We start from the raw sequence: 24644 nt of genomic DNA on the forward strand, positions 1-24644 counted from the left end.
CTAACTCTCCGATATATATAATTCCTAAATGACTCAAAACATTTTTCTAGACTCAACAAAGCCAGCTATTCGATCAAGCAGGGGGATCCTAAGGTCGGGGAAGGCTCTGATACCAACTTGTAACGCCCTCGATGCGGCTATATCTCCCCCGTGTCAAAGCACGACTCAGAGGCATAACCGCATTGAAAGCAATGTCACAAGTGAGGTAATCTTCGCAAACAACCCATGTAATACAATAAGGGAAAAGATACATAGTTGGCTTACAATCGCCACTTCACACAAATACATGAATAAATCATTACATCATCCAAATACAATCAGGGCCCGACTACGGAGCCAAAATAAAAGAAGACTACCCCAAATGCTACACAGATCCCCGATCGACCCCAACTGGGCTCCACTACTACTCAACTGGAACAAAACAACACAAAGGACAAGGTCTTCATCGAGCTCCTCCTTGAGCTTGGTTGCGTCATCTGCATGGTTCAACGGCACCTGCAAGATGGTTTTGGAAGTATCTGTGAGCCACGGGGACTCAGTAATCTCACACCTTCGCGATCAAGACTATTTAAGCTTATGGGTAAGGTAAAAGGCATGAGGTGGAGTTGCAGCAAGCGACTAGCATATATGGTGGCTAACATACGCAAATGAGAGCGAGAAGAGAAGGCAAAGCACGATCGAGAAATTATGATCAAGAAATGATCCTAGAACAACCTACGTCAAGCATAACTCCAACACCGTGTTCACTTCCCGGACTCCGCCGGAAAGAGACCATCATGGTTACACACGCGGTTGGTGCATTTTAATTAAGGTCAACTTCAGGTTTTCTACAACCGGACGTTAACAAATTCCCATCTGCCCATAACCGCGAGCACGGCTTTCGAAAGTTCAATCCCTGCAGGGGTGTCCCAACTTAGCCCATCACAAGCTCTCATGGTCAATGAAGGATAAACCTTCTCCCGAGACATTCCTATCAGACTCGGCATCCCGGTTCTACAAGACAACTTCAACAATGGTAAAACAAGTCCAGCAACACCGCCCGAATGTGCCGACAAATCCCGATAGGAGCTGCACATATCTCGTTCTCAGGGCACACTCAGATGAGACATCCTACGAGTAAAACCAAACCTCAAGTTGCCCCGAGGTGGGCCCGCAGTCTGCTCGGTCGGACCAACACTCAGAGGAGCACTGGCCCAGGGGGGTTTAAATAAAGATGACCCTTGAGTCCGCGGAACCCAAGGGAAAAAGAGGCTAGGTGGCGAATGGTAAAACAAAAGTTGGGCATTGCTGGAAGAGTTTTAATCAAGGCGAACTGTCAAGGGGTTCCCATTATCACCCAACCGCGTAAGGAACGCAAAATCCGGGAACATAACACCGATATGACGAAAACTAGGGCAGCAAGAGTGGAACAAAACACTAGGCAAAAGGTCAGGCCTTCCACCCTTTACCAAGTATATAGATGCATTAATTAAATAAGAGATATTGTTATATCCCTACAATTAAACATGTTCCAACAAGGAACAACATCTCCATGTTCCAACAAGGAACAAACTTCATCTTCACCTGCAACTAACAATGCTATAAGAGGGGCTGAGCAAAGCGGTAACATAGCCAATCAACGGTTTGCTAGGACAAGGTGGGTTAGAGGCTTGGTTCAACAATATGGGAGGCATGCTAAGCAAATGGTAGGTATCGCAGCATAGGCATAGCAAAAGAGCGAGCATCTAGCAAGCAAAGATAGAAGTGATTTCGAGGGTATGGTCATCTTGCCTGAAATCCCGCAAGGAAGAAGAACGAGTCCATGAAGAAGACAAACGGACGTAGTCGAACGGATCCTCACAAACACGACGTTATCGAAACCAACCCGAAGAAGCAATCCCCGGAAAGGAGCAAACAACATAGTAAACAACCACCACATAAACATGGCATGATGCACAATCAAGTATGATGCATGTCCGGTTTAATGAAGCATGGCATGGCAAAATGCACAAACAATCCTACAAATTAAGTGGAGCTCAACATGCAACTCCGTTGCATATTGACGAAACACCACATTCGAGTTATTTAGTTCGATCTCGTTTATGTACCCAACAATATTCAATGTTGTTAGCATGGCAAGAGGTGAATCATGATGAAATTATCTATCTAGGCAAGTTTAAATGAGGCCGGAACAACAAAACAACAAGTCCAGAAAAATCCTCATGAGCATATTATAGATTTGGTATTGTTCTGCCCTAAACAATATTTTAGAGTTGTTAAACATGCAAAGTAAATCCACCATGTTAAGCTAGGAATTTTTCTACCCCATTTACATATAAAGATTATTAATTCGGAGCTACGGTTATTTAGTTATGAAATAAAGCATTTTAGCATGAAATAGGAGCAAATTTAACCAAACGACATCTTAAACATTTCAAACATGGATGAAAGTTGCATATTATTAAACTAGATGAAATTCTAAGCAAGTTTCATATTTGGAGTTTTTACATATGATGCACAGTTTGGGCGTTATTAAATGGATGAAATATGAGGGCTTTTCTGCAAAACTGCCAACTCTGGATAATTAGCTAAATTCGCAGAACTAAAAAAAACATGACACGGGCCAGATCTACTGGGACTGGGCTGCTCACATTGGGCTTGAGGCCGGTCGGCTAGGAGAGGGAGGCTGGAAGGGAGCGCTGGGCCTGCTCACTGGCTCGGCCCAGGTTAGTGGAGGTGGCTGCAGGCCTGGGCGGCTTGGGCTGGCGAATTGGGCGGCTGGACCTTGCTGGATCTGGCCCAAGCGGATGATGGTCGCGGTCAACGGGGCGACCGGCTGCGCAGTCCAGGTGATCGAAGCAGAGGGCGGTTCGTCCTTGAGACAGAGAGACAATCAACTGAGAGAGAGGAAAAACAGAGGAGGACCCGAGGACGGAGAGAAGGGGCCGGCGACCTGCAGGGTCCGGCGGCGCGGGACGCAGCGGGTCGGCGAGGAGGCTTCGGAGATGGCCAAATCAGGCCAGTTCGTGTCGAGGAGGCGAGGTAGCAGGCCGGCATGGAGGAACTCCGATGGCCATGGCATCCGGACTTGGCGGGGCAACGAAGAGGATCAGCAGTGGACAGGCGCGGCTCCTGCAGAGGGAGTTGGCGCGGCGATGGAGCAGCTTCCGACGGAGCCGCAAGGGAATTGGGCGCGAGACAGGCGAAACGGAAGCAACAACGATGAGGCTTGGAGCTTCGAGTGGTTCGGGCGCCCATGGGTCTCCTGTTGACGAATAGAGACAAAGGGAGCGATGTGAGAGAGAGGGGAAAGCACGGGGAAGGAGGAAGGGGCGCAGGTGAGGGCACAGAGGAGCTCCACTCCTCTGGATCGAAGAGGGAGGAGGAGGCTCTCGATCGAGGCGGTGGGGTTCTCTGGTGGCTTCAAATCGAAGAGATCGGGCTCGAGCTCTGGTTGGTGGGAGGAGGAATGGGAGGATCCCGATGGGGGATTTGGTCAGGTGGCAGCGGCGATGGGACAAACTCCTAGGTTTTAGGGTTTGATCTGATATATAAATAACAAGTGGATTTTTGGATAGGGGCATTTGGTCCCTCCGATCTTAATCGGACGGTCGCGAAAAAAATAGCTAGGGATTCCAAATAAGAAAATGGTGATGTTTTGTAGATGTTTGGGGATGATCCGGACACAACGGTGGCGACAGTCCGGGTCGGGTTCGGGACAACTTTCGGACGAGCGCGAGGGGGGCTGCGGGCTGACGAGAGAGGTTTGGTTGGACCTGGCGGTAGGTAGTGAGCTGTGTAGACGGTCTCGAGCTAAGAGAAGAGAAGAGAGAGGGGCCCGATGACTGTTTCCGGAGACCGAAAACGTCCGACGTTAGGCCGGCTACTATTGCCGCTATATTTATCCGTTGGGGCGTCAAGCGAACTCCGAATGCAATGAAAATTGACAGGCGGCCTACCTACAACATAAAAACACCACACGCCAACTTTTGTCCCATTCCGAGAACATTTTCCGGCCACTTATAAAATAATATTTCGGACATGCCGCAGGCGCGTGCAAGTGTGTCTGGGCTCAGAACGGACAACGGACGGAACTGGGAGACCCAGACTAATGCAAGTTTTGAAAACATGCAGATGCAATGCGGATGATGACATGGAAAGATGCAACACGCAAGCAAATGACAAGGCCACAACAACGAATAATTGGATGACAACTGGCGCAACGGTCTCAGGGCGTTACATCGGGGATCGGTGATACGTCTCCAACGTATCTATAATTTTTGATTGCTCCATGCAATATTATCTACTGTTTTGGACATTATTGAGCTTTATTATACACATTTATATTATTTTTGGGACTAACCTATTAACCGGAGGCCCAGCCCAGAATTGCTGTTTTTTGCCTATTTTAGGGTTTCGAAGAAAAGGAATATCAAACGGAGTCCAAACGGAATGAAACCTTCGGGAACGTGATTTTTGGAACGAACAAGACCCAGGAGACTTGGACCCTACATCAAGCAACCAACATGGAGGCCACGTGGTAGGGGGGCGCGCCTACCCCCTCCCCCCCAGGCGCGCCCTCCACCCTCGTGGGCCCCCTGTTGCTCCACCGAGGTACTTCTTCCCCCTATATATACCTACGTACCCCCAAATGATCAAAGACGGAGCCAAAACCCTAATTCCACCGCCGTAACTTTCTGTATCCACGAGATCCCATCTTGGGGCCTATTTCGGAGCTCCACCGGAGGGGGCATCGATTGCGGATGGCTTCTACACCAACACCATAGCCTCTCCGATGAAGTGTGAGTAGTTTAATTCAGACCTTCGAGTCCATAGTTATTAGCTAGATGGCTTCTTCTCTCTTTTTGGATCTCAATACAAAGTTCTCCCTGTCTCTTGTGGAGATCTATTCGATGTAATCTTCTTTTGCGGTGTGTTTGTTGAGACCGATGAATTTTGGGTTTATGATCAAGTTTATCTATGAACAATATTTGAATCTTCTCTGAATTCTTTTATGTATGATTGGTTATCTTTGCAAGTCTCTTTGAATTATCAGTTTCGTTTGGCCTACTAGATTGATCTTTCTTGCAATGGGAGAAGTGCTTAGCTTTGGGTTCAATCTTGCGGTGTCCTTTCCCAGTGACAGTAGGGGCAGCAAGGCACGTATTGTATTGTTGCCATCGAGGATAACAAGATGGTGTTTTTATAATATTGCATGAGTTTATCCCTCTACATCATGTCATCTTGCTTAAAGCGTTACTCTGTTCTCTTGAACTTAATACTCTAGATGCATGCTAGATAGCGGTCGATGTGTGGAGTAATAGTAGTAGATGCAGGCAGGAGTCGGTCTACTTGTCTTGGACGTGATGCCTATATACATGATCATACCTAGATATTCTCATAACTATGCTCAATTATGTCAAATGCTCAACAGTAATTCGTTCACCCACCCTAAAATACCTATGCTCTTGAGAGAAGCCACTAGTGAAACCTATGGCCCCCGGGTCTATCTTCATCATATTAATATTCCAATACTTAGTTATTTTCATTGCTTGTATTTTACTTTGCATCTTTATCATAAGAATACCCAAAATATTATCTTATCCTATCTATCAGATCTCACTCTCGTAAGTGACCGTGTAGGGATTGACAACCCCTTATCGCATTGGTTGCGAGGATTTATTTGTTTTGTGCAGGTGCGAGGGACTGGCGCGTAGCCTCCTACTGGATTGATACCTTGGTTCTCAAAAACCGAGGGAAATACTTACGCTACTTTGCTGCATCACCCTTTCCTCTTCAAGGGAAAACCAACGCAGTGCTCAAGAGGTAGCAAGAAGGATTTCTAGCGCCGTTGCCGGGGAGGTCTACGCAAAAGTCAACATACCAAGTACCCATCACAAACCCTTATCTCCCGCTTTACATTATTTTCCATTTGCCTCTCGTTTTCCTCTCCCCCACTTCACCCTTGCCATTTTATTCGCCCCCTCTCTCTCTCTCTATCCTCCCTCTCTTTCTCTATTTGCCTCTTTTTGCCCGTTTCTTTTTTGCTTGTGTGTTGGATTGCTTGCTTGTCACGATGGCTCAAGATAACACTAAATTGTGTGACTTTACCAATACCAACAACAATGATTTTATTAGCACTCCAATTTCTCCTCTTACCGATGCTGAATCTTGTGAAATTAATGCTACCTTGCTGAATCTTGTCATGAAAGATCCGTTTTCCGGCCTTCCTAGTGAAGATGCCGCTACCCATCTAAATAGCTTCGTTGATTTGTGTGATATGCAAAAGAAGAAAGATGTGGACAATGATATTGTTAAATTGAAGCTATTTCCTTTTTCGCTTAGAGATCGTGCTAAAGCATGGTTTTCGTCTTTGCCTAAAAATAGTATTGATTTGTGGAATAAGTGCAAAGATGCTTTTATCTCTAAGTATTTTCCTCCCGCTAAGATCCTCTCTCTTAGAAACGATATTATGAATTTTAAGCAACTTGATCATGAACATGTTGCACAAGCTTGGGAGATGATGAAATTAATGATATGTAATTGCCCAACTCATGGTTTGAATTTGTGGATGATTATACAAAAAAATTATGCCGGATTGAATTTTGCTTCTAGAAATCTTTTAGATTCAGCCACGGGAGGCAATTTTATGGAAATCACTTTAGGAGAAGCTATTAAACTCATAGATAATATTATGGTTAATTATTCTCAATGGCACACTGAAAGATCTACTAATAAGAAAGTGCATGCGATAGAAGAAATTAATGTTTTGAGTGGAAAGATGGATGAACTTATGAAATTATTTGCTAATAAAAGTGTTTCTTCTGATCCTAATGATATGCCTTTGTCTACTTTGATTGAGAATAATAATGAATCTATGGGTGTGAATTTTGTTGGTAGGAACAATTTTGGTAACAACGCGTATAGAGGAAACTTTAATCCTACGCCTTATCGTAGTAATTCCTCTAATAATTATGGTAATTCCTACAACCATGCTTATGGAAATTATAATAAGATGCCCTCTGATTTTGAATCTAATATTAATGAATTTATTACTTCGCAAAAGAATTTCAATGCTTTGATTGAAGAAAAAATGCTTAAGATTTATGAGTTGGCTAGGAACATTGATAGAATTTCTCTTGATGTTGATTCTTTGAAACTTAGATCTATTCCACCTAAGCATGATATCAATGAGTCTCTCAAATCCATGAGAATTTCCATTGATGAGTGCAAAGAAAGAACCGCTAGGATGCGTGCTAAGAGAGATTCCTTTATAAAAGCATGTTCTTCTAGTTACCATGATAAAAAAGATGAAGATCAAAAAGTTATTGATGTGTCCCCTATTAAATCTTTGTTTTTCAATATGAATCTTGATAATGATGGGACTGAATATGATCCACCTTTACCTAGAAGGCGTTCCAAAAATTCGGAGTTTTTAGATCTTGATGCTAAATTGGATAAAAGTGGGATTGAAGAGATCAAAACTCTAGATGTTAATGAACCTACTATTTTGGATTTCAAGGAATTTAATTATAATAGCTGCTCTTTGATAGATTGTATTTCCTTGTTACAATCCGTGCTAAATTCTCCTCATGCTTATAGCCCAAATAAAGCTTTTACCAAACATATCGTTGATGCTTTGATGTAATCTTATGAAGAAAAACTTGAGTTGGAAGTCTCTATCCCTAGAAAACTTTATGATGAGTGAGAACGTACTATTAAAATTAAAAATAAAAATCGTGAATGCTATGCTTTGTGTGATTTGGGTGCTAGTGTTTCCACAATTCTAAAGACTTTGTGTGATTTGTTAGGTTTCCGTGATTTTGATGATTGCTCTCTAAACTTGCACCTTGCGGATTCCACTATTAAGAAACCTATGGGAAGAATTAATGATGTTCTTATTGTTGAAAATAGGAATTATGTGCCCGTAGATTTTATCGTTCTTGATATAGATTGCAATCCTTCATGTCCTATTATTCTTGGTAGACCTTTCCTTAGAACGATTGGTGAAATTATTGATATGAAGGAAGGAAATATTAGATTCCAATTTTCGTTAAGGAAAGGCATGGAACACTTTCCTAGAAAGAAAATTAAATTACCTTATGAATCTATTGTGAGAGCCACTTATGGATTGCCTACCAAAGATGGCAATACCTAGATCTATCCTTGCTTTTTATGCCTAGCTAGGGGCGTTAAATGATAGCGCTTGTTGGGAGGCAACCCAATTTTATTTTTATTCCTTGATTTTTGCTCCTGTTTAGTAATAAATATTTTATCTAGAATCTTTTTTGGTTGTGTTTTTTGTGTTTAATTAGTGTTTGTGCCAAGTAGAACCGTTGGGAAGACTTGGGGAAAGTCTTGTTAATCTTGCTGTAAAAAACGGAAATTTAGCCCTCACGAGAACTGCTGTCATTTTTATTTTGAAAGTGATATTTAGTTAATTCTTTTTGAAGATGATTAATAGATACATTCCTCACGTCCATCATTTTATTTTAGAATTTTTGGGGTTCCAGATCTTGCGCTAGCTACAGATTACTACAGACTGTTCTGTTTTTGACAGATTCTGTTTTTCGTGTGTTGTTTGCTTATTTTGATGAATCTATGGCTAGTAAAATAGTTTATAAACCACAGAGAAGTTGTAATACAGTAGATTTAACACCAATATAATTAAAAAATGAGTTCATTACAGTATCTTGAAGTGGTCTTTTGTTTTCTTTCGCTAACGGAGCTCACGAGATTTTCTACTTTAAGTTTTGTGTTGTGAAGTTTTCAAGTTTTGGGTAAAGATTCAATGGATTATGGAAAAAGGAGTGGCAATAGCCTAAGCTTGGGGATGCCCATGGTACCCCCCAAGATAATCTAAGGACACCTAAAAGCCAAAGCTTGGGGATGCCCCGAAAGGCATCGCCTCTTTCGTCTACTTCTATCGGTAACTTTACTTGGAGCTATATTTTTATTCACCACATGATATGTGTTTTGCTTGGAGCGTCTTGTATGATTTGAGTCTTTTCTCTTTAGTTTACCACAATCATCTTTGCTGTACACACCTTTTTAGAGAGACACACATGATTCGGAAATTATTAGAATACTCTATGTGCTTCACTTATATCTTTTGCGTTATATAGTTTTGCTCTAGTACTTCACTTATATCTTTTAGAGCACGGTGGTGGATTTGTTTTATAGAAACTATTGATCTCTCATGCTTCACTTAGATTATTTTGAGAGTCCTAAATAACATGGTAATTTGCTTAAATAATCCTAATATGCTAGGTATACAAGATTAATAATAAAATTCTCTTATGAGTGTGTTGAATACTAAGAGAAGTTTGATGCTTGATAATTTTTTTGAGATATGGAGATGGTGATATTAGAGTCATGATAGTTGAGTATTTGTGAATTTGAGAAATACTTGTGTTAAAGGTTGTGATTCCCATAGCATGCACGTATGGTGAACCATTATGTGATGAAGTCGGAGCATGATTTATTTATTGATTGTCTTCCTTATGAGTGGCGGTCGGGGACGAGCGATGGTCTTTTCCTACCAATATATCCCCCTAGGAGCATGCGTGTAATACTTTTCTTTGATAACTTGTAGATTTTTGCAATAAGTATATGAGTTCTTTATGACTAATGTTGAGTCCATGGATCATACGCACTCTCACCCTTCCACCATTGCTAGCCTCTCTAATACCGCGCACCTTTCGCCGGTATCATACACCCACCATATACCTTCCTCAAAACAGCCACCATACCTACCTATCATGGCATTTCCATAGCCATTCCGAGATATATTGCCATGCAACTTTCCACCATTCCGTTTATTATGACACGCTCCATCATTGTCATATTGCCTTGCATGATCATGTAGTTGACATTGTATTTGTGGCAAAGCCACCGTTCATAATTCTTTCATACATGACACTCATGAGTCATTGCATATCCCGGTACACCGCCGGAGGCATTCATATAGAGTCATATCTTGTTCTAAGTATCGAGTTGTAATTCTTGAGTTGTAAGAAAATAAAAGTGTGATGATCATCATTATTAGAGCATTGTCCCAAGTGAGGAAAGGATGATGGAGACTATGATTCCCCCACAAGTCGGGATGAGACTCCAGACGAAAAATAAACTAAAATAAAATAGGCCAAAGAAGCCCAAAAAAATTATAGAAAAAGAGAGAAGGGAATATGCTACTATCCTTTTACCACACTTGTGCTTCAAAGTAGCACCGTGATCTTCATATTAGAGAATCTCCTTTGTTATCACTTTCATATACTAGTGGGAATTTTTTCATTATAGAACTTGGCTTGAATATTCCAATGATGGGCTTCCTCAAAATGCCCTAGGTCTTCGTGAGCAAGCAAGTTGGATGCACACCAACTTAGTTTCTTTTTGAGCTTTCATATACTTATAGCTCTAGTGCATCCATTGCATGGCAATCCCTACTCACTCACATTGATATCTATTGATGGGCATCTCCATAGCGCGTTGATATGCCTAGTTGATGTGAGACTATCTTCTCCCTTTTTGTCTTCTCCACAACCACCATTCTATTCCACCTAAAGTGCTATGTCCATGGCTCACGCTCATGTATTGCGTGAAGATTGAAAAAGTTTGAGAACACCAAAAGTATGAAACAATTGCTTGACTTGTCATCGGGGTTGTACATGATTTAAGTACTTTGTGTGGTGAAGATAGAGCATAGCCAGACTACATGATTTTGTAGGGATAACTTTCTTTGGCCATGTTATTTTGAGAAGACATAATTGCTTAGTTAGTATGCTTGAAGTATTATTATTTCTATGTCAATATTAAACTTTTGTCTTGAATCTTTCGGATCTGGATATTCATACCAAAATTAAGAAGAATTACATTGAAATTATGCCAAGTAGATTCCACATTAAAAATTCTGTTTTTATCATTTACCTACTCAAGAACGAGCAGGAATTAAGCTTGGGGATGCTTGATACGTCTCCAACGTATCTATAATTTTTGATTGCTCCATGCTATATTATCTATTCTTTTGGACATTATTGGGCTTTATTATACACTTTTATATTATTTTTGGGACTAACCTATTAACCGGAGGCCCAGCCCAGAATTGTTGTTTTTTTGCCTATTTTAGGGTTTCGAAGAAAAGGAATATCAAACGGTGTCCAAACGGAATGAAACCTTCAGGAACGTGGTTTTTGGAACGAACAAGACCCAGGAGACTTGGACCCTACGTCAAGCAACCAACAGGGAGGCCACGAGGTAGGGGGCGCGCCTACCCCCCCAGGTGCGCCCTCCACCCTCGTGGCCCCCTGTTGCTCCACCGACGTACGTCTTTCTCCTATATATACCTACGTACCCCCAAACGATCAGATACGGAGCCAAAACCCTAATTCCACCGCCGTAACTTTATGTATCCATGAGATCCCATCTTGGGGCCTGTTTCGGAGCTCCACCGGAGGGGGCATCGATCACGGATGGCTTCTACATCAACACCATAGCCTCTCCGATGAAGTGTGAGTAGTTTACTTCAGACCTTTGAGTCCATAGTTATTAGCTAGATGGCTTCTTCTCTCTTTTTGCATCTCAATACAAAGTTCTCCCCCTCTCTTGTGGAGATCTATTCGATGTAATCTTCTTTTGCGGTGTGTTTGTTGAGACCGATGAATTGTGGGTTTATGATCGAGTTTATCTATGAACAATATTTGAATCTTCTCTGAATTCCTTTATGTATGATTGGTTATCTTTGCAAGTCTCTTCGAATTATCAGTTTGGTTTGGCCTACTAGAATGATCTTTCTTGCAATGGGAGAAGTACTTAGCTTTGGGTTCAATCTTGCGGTGTCCTTTCCCAGTGACAGTAGGGGCAGCAAGGCACGTATTGTATTGTTGCCATCGAGGATAACAAGATGGTGTTTTTATCATATTGCATGAATTTATCCCTCTACATCATGTCATCTTGCTTAAAGCATTACTCTGTTCTCTTGAACTTAATACTCTAGATGCATGCTGGATAGCGGTCGATGTGTGGAGTAATTGTAGTAGATGCAGGCAGGAGTCGGTCTACTTGTCTTGGATGTGATGCCTATATACATGATCATACCTAGATATTCTCATAACTATGCTCAATTCTGTCAAATGCTCAACAGTAATTCATTCACCCACCGTAAAATGCCTATGCTCTTGAGAGAAGCCACTAGTGAAACCTATGGCCCCCGGGTCTATCTTCATCATATTAATCTTCCAATACTTAGTTATTTTCATTGATTTTATTTTACTTTGCATCTTTATCCTAAAATACCAAAAATATTATCTTATCATATCTATCAGATCTCACTCTCGTAAGTGACCGTGTAGGGATTGACAACCCCTTATCGCGTTGGTTGCGAGGATTTATTTGTTTTGTGTAGGTGCGAGGGACTCACGCGTAGCCTCCTACTGGATTGATACCTTGGTTCTCAAAAACTGAGGGAAATACTTACGCTACTTTGCTGCATCACCCTTTCCTCTTCAAAGGAAACCAACACAGTGCTCAAGAGGTAGCAATCGGATCATCTTGGATTGGATCCACTCCACCAAGGCCATCTCACCAGCTCATCGAGCTGAAGGCACCTCCCCTGAGGAGGCTGTTCTTCCCTTGTACTTGTGCATCCTCAGCCTAAGAGGCAATCCACCACATGACACTGGAGTAGGGTATTACACCACAACGGTGGCTCGAACCAGTATAAACCCTATGTCCTTTTGTCATGGTGGGCGCACGGCAGATGCCAAGGGATGGCTAAAGAGAGGAGTAGGCTCGAGGGCACTGGTGGACTCCAGAGGCGAGGTTGGCATGAGCGGGCGCGGGACGCCGGACATACCCAGGTTCGGGGCTCTCCTGAGAGATAATACCCCTAGTCCTGCCGAGTGTAGTTGGATGATCCATAGTACAATGTTGCTCCTGGAGCTGTATGGAGGAGGAAGGAAGCTGGCCAAGGCTTGGGCTGCTTCTTCTCTCTGGTGTTGCTGTTTTGTGGCTAGTCCTATGCTTACTTGCTTTTCTCTCGTACGTGTTTTCTGCTTGCCCTCTCGCTCGCTCTCCTTTGTATGATCGCGGGCTCCCGGGGGGTTTTATAGTCCAATCCCCCGGGGGTACAATGGTAATGTTACAAGTCGATGGGTCCGTATTGTCGGTTTGCGGGGACCCGGGCTGGTTCCCGCTGAGGGCTCGTGGTTCACCGGGTTCCCCTAGGTGCGGCCCTCGCATGCCTAGGGGGACTGTGTGCCATCTCGTCAATCGTCAGGGCGTGGCTGAGTCGAGTCGCATACAGTGCTCTCCGTCAGGTTGCCGCTTGATGTCGTCAGTGGTGAAGGCGGGGACACTGTAGCCACGCCGGCCCTGGTCAGCGGGAAGGTGAGGGGCACTGTTGCCACGTTCCGGCTGACCAGAGGCATGGGCGGGGCACTGTTGCCTCGGTCACCATTGATTAAAGTCTCGTCCCCATCATACGGCCTGGATGGGACAGGAGTTGACCCGCGGCTGGATTGCGTAGCACGCCACGGGTGGCGCTGGCTTGTTAAGGAGGCTTTGGTCGTGCTGGGTTCGGCTGTCTTGCGCTAGTTGTTGGGGCCGAGTCGACGTGTCTTGCCAGGTCAGCTAGTTTGGCCGGCTTGCGGGGCTTGGCCGGGTCGAGCGACCTGGAGCGTGTGCCGGTATTGAGGGGCGGTGCCAACCCCGTTGTTTTTTGAAGAGGATCCGGGTTCCGTTGCCTGCCCGGGTCCATCCCCCGACAGTAGTCCCCGAAGCTATGAAGGTCCGCCATCTTCGGATGAGTGGGCCTTCGCAGATTCCCCCTTAAGCAAGGTGGATTCTGCGAGCGCCGGGTCCGGCAACACCCACTATGTGCTAGTTTCCTTGGAAACCGGATCGTGGCATCCCGGCCGTGGCGGGAACCGAGAAGTCTGCCGAATCTTGGGGCAATCCGTCGGGCTTTGCGCGGGCGCCACGTGGTGCCCGGAAGTCGGAGGGGCCTGACAGGCCACGCGTGTGATGTGACCGGGCGACGGGATGGGGCCCACCGCCGCGCGCCCTCGGCCCAAGCGCGCGGATTTATTGCGGCGTCCGGGGGCCGGTTGCTCTTCCTCGGGCAGTTATTGCGTGTGTACGTGCGCACTTATTACGGGGTAGTGGAACGGGCGCATGCAGATGATCCCACTTCCCCACTTCCCCACGTTCAAACGAAGGGTTATAAATCGGGGGGCAGGCGGGCGGCTGATAACCCACAAGTATAGGGGATCGCAACAGTTTTTGAGGGTAAAGTATTCAACCCAAATTTATTGATTCGACACAAGGGGAGGCAAAGAATACTCTCAAGTATTAGCAGCTGAGTTGTCAATTCAACCACACCTGGAAACTTAGTATCTGCAGCAAAGTATTCAGTAGAAAAATAATATGATAGTAGTGCTAACGGTAACAAAAGGTAATGGTAGTAAAAGCAATGTTTTTGGTATTTTGTAGTGATGATAGCAATAGCAACGGGAAAGTAAATAAGCGAAGGACAATATATGGAAAGCTCGTAGGCAATGGATCGGTGATGGAGAATTATGCCGGATGCAGTTCATCATGTAACAGTCATAACCTAGGGTGACACAGAACTAGCTCCAGTTCGTCAATGTAATGTAGGCATGTATTCCAAATATAGTCATACGTGCTTATGGAAAAGAACTTGCATAACATCTTTTGTCCTACCCTCCCGTGGAAGCGGGGTCCTTACGGAAACTAAGGGATATTAAGGACTCCTTTTAATAGAGAACCGGAACAAAGCATTAACACATAGTGAATACATGAACTCCTCAAACTACGGTCATCACCTGTAAGTATCCCGATTATTGTCACTTCAGGGTTAACGGATCCTAACACATAATAGGTGACTATAGACTTGCAAGATAGGATCAAGAACACTCATATATTGATGAAAACATAATAGGTTCAGATCTGAAATCATGGCACTCGGGCCCTAGTGACAAGCATTAAGCATAGCAAAGTCATAGCAACATCAATCTCAGAACATAGTGGATACTAGGGATCAAACCCTAACAAAACTAACTCGATTACATGATAGATCCCATCCAACCCATCACCGTCCAGCAAGCCTACGATGGAATTACTCACGCACGGCGGTGAGCATCATGAAATTGGTGATGGAGGATGGTTGATGATGACGATGGCGACGGATTCCCCTCTCAGAGCCCCGAACGGACTACAGATCAGCCCTCCCGAGAGGTTTTAGGGCTTGGCGACGGCTCCATATCGTAAAAGGCGATGATTTCTTCTCTTTGATTTTTTTCTCCCCAAAACACAATATATGGAGTTAGAGTCGGAGAGGCAACAGGAGGCCCACGAGGTAGGGGGCGCGCCCCCACTCTCGTGGGCAGGTGGTGGGCCCCCTGGCCTTCATCTTTTGCAGGTATTTTTCATATTTTCTGAAAAGTTGCTCCGTGAAGTTTCAGGTCATTCCGAGAATGTTTGTTTCTGCACATAAATAACACCATGGTAATTCTGTTGAAAACAGCGTCAGTCCGGGTTAGTTCCATTCAAATCATGCAAGTTAGAGTCCAAAACAAGGGCAAAAGTGTTTGGAAAAGTAGATACGATGGAGACATATCAGCGGCGGACATTATTCTCCCTCGCGTCCTCCTGTCCCTTTGCTCTCCCGCCGCTCTTTGCAAATGACGCACTGCGGCGCCCGCTGCTTCGAGCAGAACTCCTTCGTCGTCCATCTTCCTTCTTCTTCCTTTGATCATGTCGCTGCCATCGGGCTCCTGGATGGGTTCGAATGTCACCTCCGAGGACATCACCCAACTCCGGGCGACGCAGCGCCTGCCATGGGAGACGGACGTCGGCGTCCGCCTGCCGCGCTGTGAGCAGAGGCCTCGGCCCGAGGGGCAGTAGCGCGTAGTCTTCCTCACGCACTTCGAGCGCGGGTTCGGGCTGCCAGCGAGCACCTTCTTCCGTGCGTTCCTAGAGTTCTTCGGGCTCCAGCCGCATCATCTTGGGGCCGGCGCCATCGTCTAGCTCTCCAGCTTCGTTACCCTCTGCGAGGGTACCTGTGGGTCGAGCCTACGATCGACCTCTGGGCGCGCTTCTTCTCCTTGAAGCAGCAGGGCCCGTCGGCGGGGGAGTTCGCCGATTGCGGCGCCGCCGTCACCTTGAAGCGGTCGGGGGCATATTTCCCCAAGACCCCACTGGAGGATTCTACCAAGAAGTGGCAGAACTCCTTCTTCTACGTCCGCAACCTTGGTGCGGATCGCATCAACCTTCCGGCCTTCGCCATCGCACCGCCGCGGGCGAAGACGAACTGGGGCTACTCGCCTAGGCGCCCGTCGTAGGAGATCGTCAATCTCTACGAGCGGGTGATGGTGATGAGGACGCAGGAGGGGCTCACCGGCACCGACCTCCTCGCCGCGTTCATCATGCGCGGGTCCTTCCGCTTCAGGGGCGCTCCTGCCTCATCGGCGAAATGGTCGGCCTTCAAGACCCCAACCGCACGGGGTCGACGCGGCTGTCCACGGAGCAGATCGCGTGCGGCGTGAATGACATCTCCAAGGCCAACCTTGGGGAGGACTGGCGGTTCGGCAAGGCGCCGCACAGCTAGTCGAACCCGGCGCCGCAGGTGAGTGTCCGGTCTTCTTACTTTGCTACCGCGCACCTTCTCATCCGTCCTGACGCGACGCGGGGGGTACTTCTGAACGCGATTCGGCATCCTTACGCCTGGGCCCCGTCGTAGGTGGCGCTGGCGGCGCCAGAGGAGCCCGCAGCTCATGGCGGGGAGGAGGATGCCGAGTCCGACGCCGGCGCTGAGCGTCGCGTGGGTAAGTCTCGTGTTTTTCTTCATGTGTCTTGAATTGCTGACCGCGGCACGGAACGGGCGGTGCTGACGCCAGTTGTCGGTGTAGTGGCGTTGGGCGGGGGAGGCGGCGATGCGGGCGGAGCCGGGTCCTCGCAGGAAAGACAGCGTCGCGCCATGACCCCGGGCCCCGAAGCGCACGGCGGACCCGGCCGGGGCCGGGAGGCCGGCCAAGAGGAAGCGCGGCGGTGGGCACGGGAGGCCAACTCTGGTCCCGGTCTTGGCGGGGTAAGCTTCATCTCTCGTTTGCGCTCGGCTTTTCTTTTCTTGAGCTAGTCTTGTTTCTTTTCTGCTCATTCTGTCTTCTTCTTCAGGTCGCCAATCGCACTGGTGAAGGCGGCGACGGAAGTCGCGGCCGCCGAAGGGGCCGCGTTCCGCAGGAGCCTGTCCGACCTCGCCGACCAGGCTGAGGTGGAGGGATGGGCCGACTCGGAGCTCGGCCTGGATCCGAACAACGCTGAAGCCTTGGCCTGGCAGGACAGGAACCGGGTCGAGGCGGAGCTGGAGGCAGCGTCGGTCCATGCTTGGACCGACGCGGCGGTGGCATGGGCGCGAGCCGGCGCGAGATGCCGGAGGGCACGGTGGTGGCGGCGACCGTCTTTGAGCCGTCGTCGGTGAGGGAGCGCGGCTGTGGACCGGCAGCTGGGCCGGAGACGGCGACGCAGGGTGTCCCGACGTCCGGGTCAGAGACGGCGACGCGGGGCGTCCCAGCGTCCGGGTCGTCGTCGGCGCTGGGAGGGGCGTCGGAGGAGGCAATGGCCGCGTCACGAGCGGCCAGCGGGGAGTACACCTTGGTGCCCCGGCAGGGAGGGCGTCGAGCTGCCGTTCCGCAACCGGCGCGGAGTGGGGGCGTTGTTGTCTTTGGGCCTCAGACCCAGGAGGAGGCGGCACTGGACGCCGTCAGTCGCCGCCTATGAGGCCAGATGGAACGGCTCGAGGCCTTCGCCCAGGCCGAGGTGGAGCGGACGCGTGACCTGGAGCGCGCGGTTCTAGTAAGTCTTCTTGTAATTTCTTCTTTGTGAGGGCGCGCCAGCGCACCCACTGGGTGTAGCCCCCGACGTTCGGGCCAACTACGTAGTAGTTGGGTCGAATCTTTAGAGTGTTGGCCTTGTTCTGATTTTTGCTTTCTTCAGCATCTCGATGCCTTCCGGGTCGCCGCCTACAATCGTCTCCTGGGCAAGCACCGGGAGCTCATGGAGCAGCTTGCCGCCAAGGAGGAGGAGCTCCGCGTCGCCGCAGGTAGTCTTGTGCTCTTTTCTAGTGGGGGCGCGCTAGCGCACCCACTGGGTGTAGCCCTCGAGATTCGGGCCAACTGTGTAATGGTTGGACCAAATCTTAGGTCTTGCTTTTTTCTTCTACTGAGTCCTTCTTTTTCGCAGCCGAGGTGCTGTCCTAGCGGACTCGTCTGCTCCGGGACGGTCATCACTACAACTGGCTCGTTGCCGACCCCGGCCGTCTTGGCGTCGAGGCAGCGCAGGCGAGGGCGGAGGCGGCCGCGGCACAGCGGTCTCTCGACGAGGCCAACCGGCTGCATGAGCAGCTAGCGGGTCACAAGAGCCGCCTCGAGGCCGAGGTGGAGCTCCTTAAGGCGGAAGCTGCCAAGGTGGCAAAGGCGCAGCAGGCCCTGGTGGAGGCGGACCAGCAGCGCGGCCAGCTGGCCGACGACAAGGGCCGGCTCCAGGCCGAGGTGGATCGCCTGCGGGGGCAGGTCACCACGGCTGAGGGGGCCCGTCAGGACGAGGCCCGTCGCCGCGAGGCGGCCGAGAAGGCGGCCGAAGACAAGGACGCTGAGCTGAAGGCGGCCCATGCCAAGGCGGCCGATCTGGAGAAGGAGCTCAAGGAGCGCGATCGCGCCATCGAACGGGAGCGGCGTGGTACGTTGCTTGAGGCGCAGCTTGTGGAAGAGTCCTTCTCCAGTAAGTGCTTTTTCTTGTCGTTTGCGGGATCGAGATCCGGCCTTTCTTTCTTGTTGTTCTTCTTCTAACGCGCTTCTTCCTTTGCGGCAGGGGCCTTCCCGGAGACGCAACGGCTGGCGGAGGAAGCCGTCCATTATCAGCACGACCCGACCGACGTCGTTGGGTCTGGGACGGATCCGCGGGTGGCCTGGACCTTCTTGGAGATCATCGCCACCGCTGAGGCCCGCCTGCAGGTCCTGGGAACGCAGTTGGGGCGGATGTCCCAGGCCGGCACCGCAATGACGGCGGCCCTATGGCCGGACTCCGTCCAACCGAGCAGCTTCTCGCGCCTGGCGCGTTGGTTGGAGGTGGGGCCGGACCGGCTTGGCGAGTGGTGCGTCTCCGCCGCTCGTGCCGGTGCTGAGACGACGCTTCGGTTCGCGCTGTCCTGGCATCCGGACCTGCAGCTGGACGCGTTGATGGTCCAGCGGGCCGGTTCGGAGCAGCTTTTGCAGGAGCAAGCCGGCCGAATCGCCTCTCGGGCCAGCTACATCGCTGATTTCGCCTTCCATGACGAGTTCGATCCGAAGCAGTCGGAAGATGGCAGGGCCGTGGACGGCGACGACTACGGCTTGCTCCTCCACGATCCAGAGGGGAGCTCGGAGGAGACGGGCGTCTACCGCGACGCAGGTGCTGAGGAGGACACCGGCACCTCGCTGGACCAGGAGGCCGCCAGGGGAGAGCCGTCGACGTCGCGACGCAGCGCTGGAGATGCCTGAGACACTTTGTGTAAAATATGTTAAATAGCAGGTCCACTCACCCACTTGGGGTTTTAGGGTGTAATGAACTCGGGCCGTGGGCCTTTTCTTAAATACTTGTGTAGATGTCGTGGGTGCTTTTGCCTTGTCCCTTCCGTTTTTGGACCGATTTCATGCGTTTTTCCTTTCTCAAACACCCCCCCCCCCCGCGAGTCAGACGGCCGAGGCTCCGGTCCATGACAAGGAGTTCGGTTCTTTGAGAGGAGCGCGCAGGACTTGGGTCCCTCGAAACGTTGAGCGCGAGCGAAACACCCACTGGGCCGGCTGGCGGCAATCCGGCGAAGCCGGTTGGCGAGCAGCCGGTTGTGCGGCTGTTTATTTGATGAATGGTGGGTTGGGTTGATCGACCCGGCAGCCTTTGACTTAGTGTATGATGCGTAAAGGAGCTTTGGCCCGTTGTGCTTGCCAGCCGACAGCCAAAGCTGGATCTGTGGCTTTAGGGCGAAGTGGGGGACCACGACATCCTAACTTTATCAGGAATCACCAAGTAAGGCGGCGGGGCGGCAACCGAGCCGGCCAGCCCCCGAGCCCCCGGGTCGAGCAAGTCGGACCGGTGGCCGGGTTCAGTGGTATAGTGATGCAAGAAAATAGGACACAATAAATTGGTCGACAAAAGGCAACCCCCGAGTCTCGTTCGGGGACCCCATGGTTTTGTGCGTTTACAAAAGGCGACGATACATACGCTCGTGCGGCTAACTGTAAAATGGGCGGAGGAGTTCTGCGTTCCACAGCCGGGTCGTTTCTTCACCGGCGGTGTCCTTCTTGCGCTTCCTTGACTTGCATGCGTCGATGAGGTAGTAGGCGTTGCGGTCGCGGAAGGCCCTGCTCACGATGAATGGGCCCTCCCATATAGGGGACAACTTGTGCTGGCCTGCCTGCTCTTGGACGAGTCGGAGGATGAGGTCGCCCTCGCGGAACGCGAGGGGCATGATCTTCTTGTTGTGGTAGTGCCTCACGCCTTGCTGGTAGATGGCCGAGCGACTGAGCGCCAGGAGGCGTGCTTCTTCGAGCAGGTCGACGCCATCTTCGCGGGCTTCTCTAGCTTCGGCTTCGGTGTACATCGCGACGTGCGGCGAGTCGAACTCGACGTCGGCCGGGATGATGGCTTCGGCTCCGTAGACGAGGAAGAACGGGGTGAACCCAGTCGACCGATTTGGCGTGGTGCGTAGACTCCAGAGAACGGCTGGCAACTCGTCAAGCCAGCTGCCAGGTGAGCGGATGAGTGGCTCGACGAGTCGTGGCTTGATGCCAGACATGATGAGTCCATTGGCCCGCTTGACCTGCCCGTTGGACTTCGGTTGCGCAACGGAGGCCAGGTCGAGGCGGATGCCAGGGACGGAGCAATATTGCTCGAGCACGCCCTTGGCGAAGTTGGTGCCGTTGTCGGTGATGATGTTGTTCGGCATGCCGTAGCGCACCGCTATGTCCTTGATGAACCGGACGGCTGTTGGCCCGTCCAGTTTCTTGATTGGTCTTGCCTCGATCCACTTGGTGAATTTGTCCACTGCCACCAGCAAGTGCGTCATGCTGCCTCGAGCGGTTTTGAAGGGCCCCACCATGTCGAGTCCCCAAACCGCGAAGGGCCAGGCGATCGGTATGGTGCGGAGTGCTGACGCCGGCTGGTGGCTGCGTTTGCTAAAGTGCTGGCATCCCTCACACTTGAGGATGAGTGACTCGGCATCTTGGAGGGCCGTGGGCTAGTACAAACCATGGCGGAACGCCTTGGCCACCAGGGATCGTGATGCGGCGTGGTGCCCACACTCGCCCTGATGTGTGTCGAGGAGGATGTTGATGCCCCGTTCCTGCTCGACGCAGCGCTGGAACACGATGGTGGAGCTGCGCTTGACGAGCTCGTTGTTGATGATGTTGTAGGCGAACGCCCGACGCTGCACTTGCCGAGCTTCGGTCTCGTCCATGGGGAGAACCCCATGCTCCAAAAATTCTGATATTGGGAGGGCCCAAGATGGAGCCATAACCACGGCGAAGTCGGCCACCAGGGTGGGTTCTGAGTCGGCAGCCCCCGAGCCGGTTGAGCAGCCCCTAGGTCGGGGATGGCGACGGCCGGGTCCTAGTCGTTGGTGGCCGGGTCGAGCTGAGCAGCCCCTGGGCCGGGTTCAGCAGTCCCTGGGCTGGGTTGGGGTGCGGCCGGGCCATTTGGAACGTGGATGGACTCGGAGTCCGGTGATGGCTTGATGGACGGCTTGCGCAGGTGCTTGAGGGAGACGCCGGACGGGATGGCTTGTCGTGACGAGGCAATCTTGGCGAGCGTGTCGGCTGCTTCGTTCTTCGCGCGCGGGACATGGAGGAACTCGCAGCCCTCGAAGGATCCGGACAGCTTCTGGACAAGGAAGCGGTAGCTTTCCATGTTAGAGTCGCGGGCATCCCATTTGCCGGACCACTGCTGCACCACCAGGTCTGAGTCGCCGTAGCACAGGATGCGCCGGATGCTGAGTTCCTTGGCAAGACGGAGGCCGTGCACAAGGGCTTAGTACTCGGCGACGTCGTTGGAGGCGGCGAAGTGGATCTGGAGCACATAGCCGAGCCGGTCGCCCTTCGGGGACGACAGTACGATGCCGACCCCAAGCCGAGTCTCATCTTGGATCCGTCGAAGTGCATGCGCCAATGCGTCGAGTCGGGAGGCGGTGGCAAGTACCGGGTCTCGGTCCAGTCGACGAGGAAGTCGGCTAGGGCCTGAGACATGATCGCGGTGCGGGGCTCGTAGAGGATGGTGTGGCCGGCTAGCTGGATCGCCCACTTGGCAACCCGGCCAGAGGCATCCCGGCACCCGATGATTTCTCCGATAGGCGCCGTGCTGACCACGGTGACAACGTGCTCTTGGAAATACTGCTTCAGATTCTTGGCGGTGAAGTACACGCCATAACACATCTTCTGGTAGTGTGGGTAGTTCTGCTTGGAGATGGAGAGCACCTCGCTCAGGTAGTAAACTGGGCGCTGGACGGCTTGGATCTTGCCCTTCTCTGGTTGCTCGACCACCAGCACCATGCTGACCGCCCGCGAGATCGCGGCTATGTAGAGCAACAGCGGCTCCTTGTCGGTCGTCGTGACCAGGACTGGTGCGGTGGAGAGCATGCGCTTGAGGTCTTGGAAGGCCTCGTCTGCCTTGCCGTTCCATTCGAATGGGCTCGTCTTCTTCATCAGCTGGTACAGGGGTAGCGCCCTCTCACCCAGCTAGCTCAGAAACCGGCTGACCGAGGCCAAGCATCCGGTGAACTTCTGGACATCGCGCATCCGAGCCGGCTTGCGCATGCGCTCGATGGCCTTGATCTTCTTCGGGTTCGCCTCAATGCCGCGTTCCGAGACGAGGAAGCCGAGTAGCTTTCCGGTCGGGATGCCGAAGACGCATTTTTCTGGGTTAAGCTTGACCTTGTATTCGTGGAGGTTGGCGAATGTTTCCTTCAAATCGTCCAGGAGCGTGAGGTGCTGCTTGGTCTTCACCATGATGTCGTCCATGTATACGTGGATATTGTGGCTGAGTTGCGGCAGCAGGCATTTCTGCATGCAGCGCTGGCGTTCTTCAAGACGAACGACATGGTGATGTAGCAATACGCCCCAAAGGGCATGATGAAGGACGTCTTCAGGGCTTCGGCCGGGTCCAGCTTGATCTGGTGGTAGCCAGAGTAAGCGTCCAGGAAGGACAGGAGCTCACACCCGGCGGTCGAGTCGATGACTTGGTCCATCCGCGGGAGGGCGAACGGATCCTTGGGACAGGCCTTGTTGAGGCTGGTGTAGTCGATACACATGCGACAGGTCTTGTTCTTCTTCAGGACGAGGACTAGATTGGCCAGCCACTTAGGGTGAAACACTTCCATTATGAAGCCGGCCGCCAAAAGCTTGGCGACCTCTTCACCAATGGTTCTTCTCTTCTCTTCGGAAAATCGTCGTAGGGGTTGACAGACAGGCTTGGCGTCCTTGCAGACATGAAGTTTGTGCTCGCCGTACTTCCTCGGGATACCCGGCATGTCCTTGGGGTCCATGCGAAGATATCCCGATTCTCACAGAGGAAGTCGACGAGCTCGCCTTCCTATTTGCTGTCGAGGCAGGCGCGTATGACAACGTACTTGCTGCAGCTGGGGTCTGCTGGGTTGAGCTTCACTTTCTTGGTCTCCTTGGAGGGCTTGATGGCGGCCTCGTCGGCCGGGTCCGGGGTCGGGATCAACGTGGCGGAGGCCTCGCCTGCCAGGGCGATGATCCGGTCGAGCTGGCGCCGCTCCTTGGCAATGACCAGCGACTCAGCCAACTTGGCGCCGTCTCGGATGCACTCTAGGGACTTGCGGTAATCACCGATGAGGCCCTTGGGACCCGACATCTTCATCTTCAGGTACGCGTAGTGGGGAACCGCCATGAACTTGGCGAGCGCGGGCCGGCCCAGCAACGCATGATACGCGCTGGACAGGTCCACCACCTCGAACCAGATCGGTTCGCGCCGGAAGTGGCTGCTGTCACCGATTAGGACATCTAGCCGGACCTGGCCAATGGGGGAGCAGGAGAGGCCGGGCACGATGCCGTGGAAGATCGTTCGGGTCGGCTCCAGGTCCTCGGCCTTGAGGCCGAGCTTGGTCATTGTCGCGGTAGAGGATGTTGATGTTGCTGCCGCCGTCGATGAGGACTCGGGAGAACTTGCATGTGCGCGGTGCGACGATGGTGGGGTTGAGGACGAGGGCGTAACCACCCGGACTCGGCATGACTGTCGGGTGATATCCTCGGGTCTAGGTGATCGGGCGATCCGCCCAATGCATGAACTCCGGCTTGGCCGGGACGATGGTGTTCACCTCCTGCCAAAGGAGGCGCTCGCTGCGCTTGTCGTCGCCGAGGCTGGTGAAGACGACATAGGCCGCGTTCTGGTCCGGGTAGGCATCGTCGCGCATCGCGCCGCTAGCTGGAGGCGGCGGTGGAGGCAGAGGCAACTGTCCCGCACCTGGAGCCGGAGCCGGAGGGGGCAGGACGTCACCCCTCATGATGCGCTTGGTGATGGTGCACTGCCGAAGCATGTGCATGGAGGGTCTTGCGCTGCTGTGGTGCTTGCAGGAGGCGTAGAGCATCTGCTCGAAGCTCATG

General features: G+C 50.8%; 1 protein-coding gene across 1 annotated transcript; it reads right to left on the bottom strand.

The window, feature by feature from the left end:
* Nucleotides 1-23610: 23610 nt before the first annotated feature.
* On the bottom strand, nucleotides 23611-24150 carry LOC147990572 (uncharacterized). The gene has a single exon (XM_087538290.1). It carries the CDS (start codon nucleotides 24148-24150, stop codon nucleotides 23611-23613), a length of 540 nt encoding a protein of 179 aa, XP_087394416.1.
* Nucleotides 24151-24644: the final 494 nt, after the last annotated feature.

The sequence above is a fragment of the Triticum urartu genome, chromosome 1A, assembly GCF_056163025.1.
Source record: "Triticum urartu cultivar PI428250 chromosome 1A, HENAU_Tu73, whole genome shotgun sequence".
NCBI classification, from domain to species: domain Eukaryota; kingdom Viridiplantae; phylum Streptophyta; class Magnoliopsida; order Poales; family Poaceae; genus Triticum; species Triticum urartu.

What these genes read in the sequence shown, in the direction of transcription:
- LOC147990572 (XM_087538290.1), bottom strand. Translation starts at nt 24,150, where the DNA reads ATGACCAAGCTCGGCCTCAAGGCCGAGGACCTGGAGCCGACCCGAACG.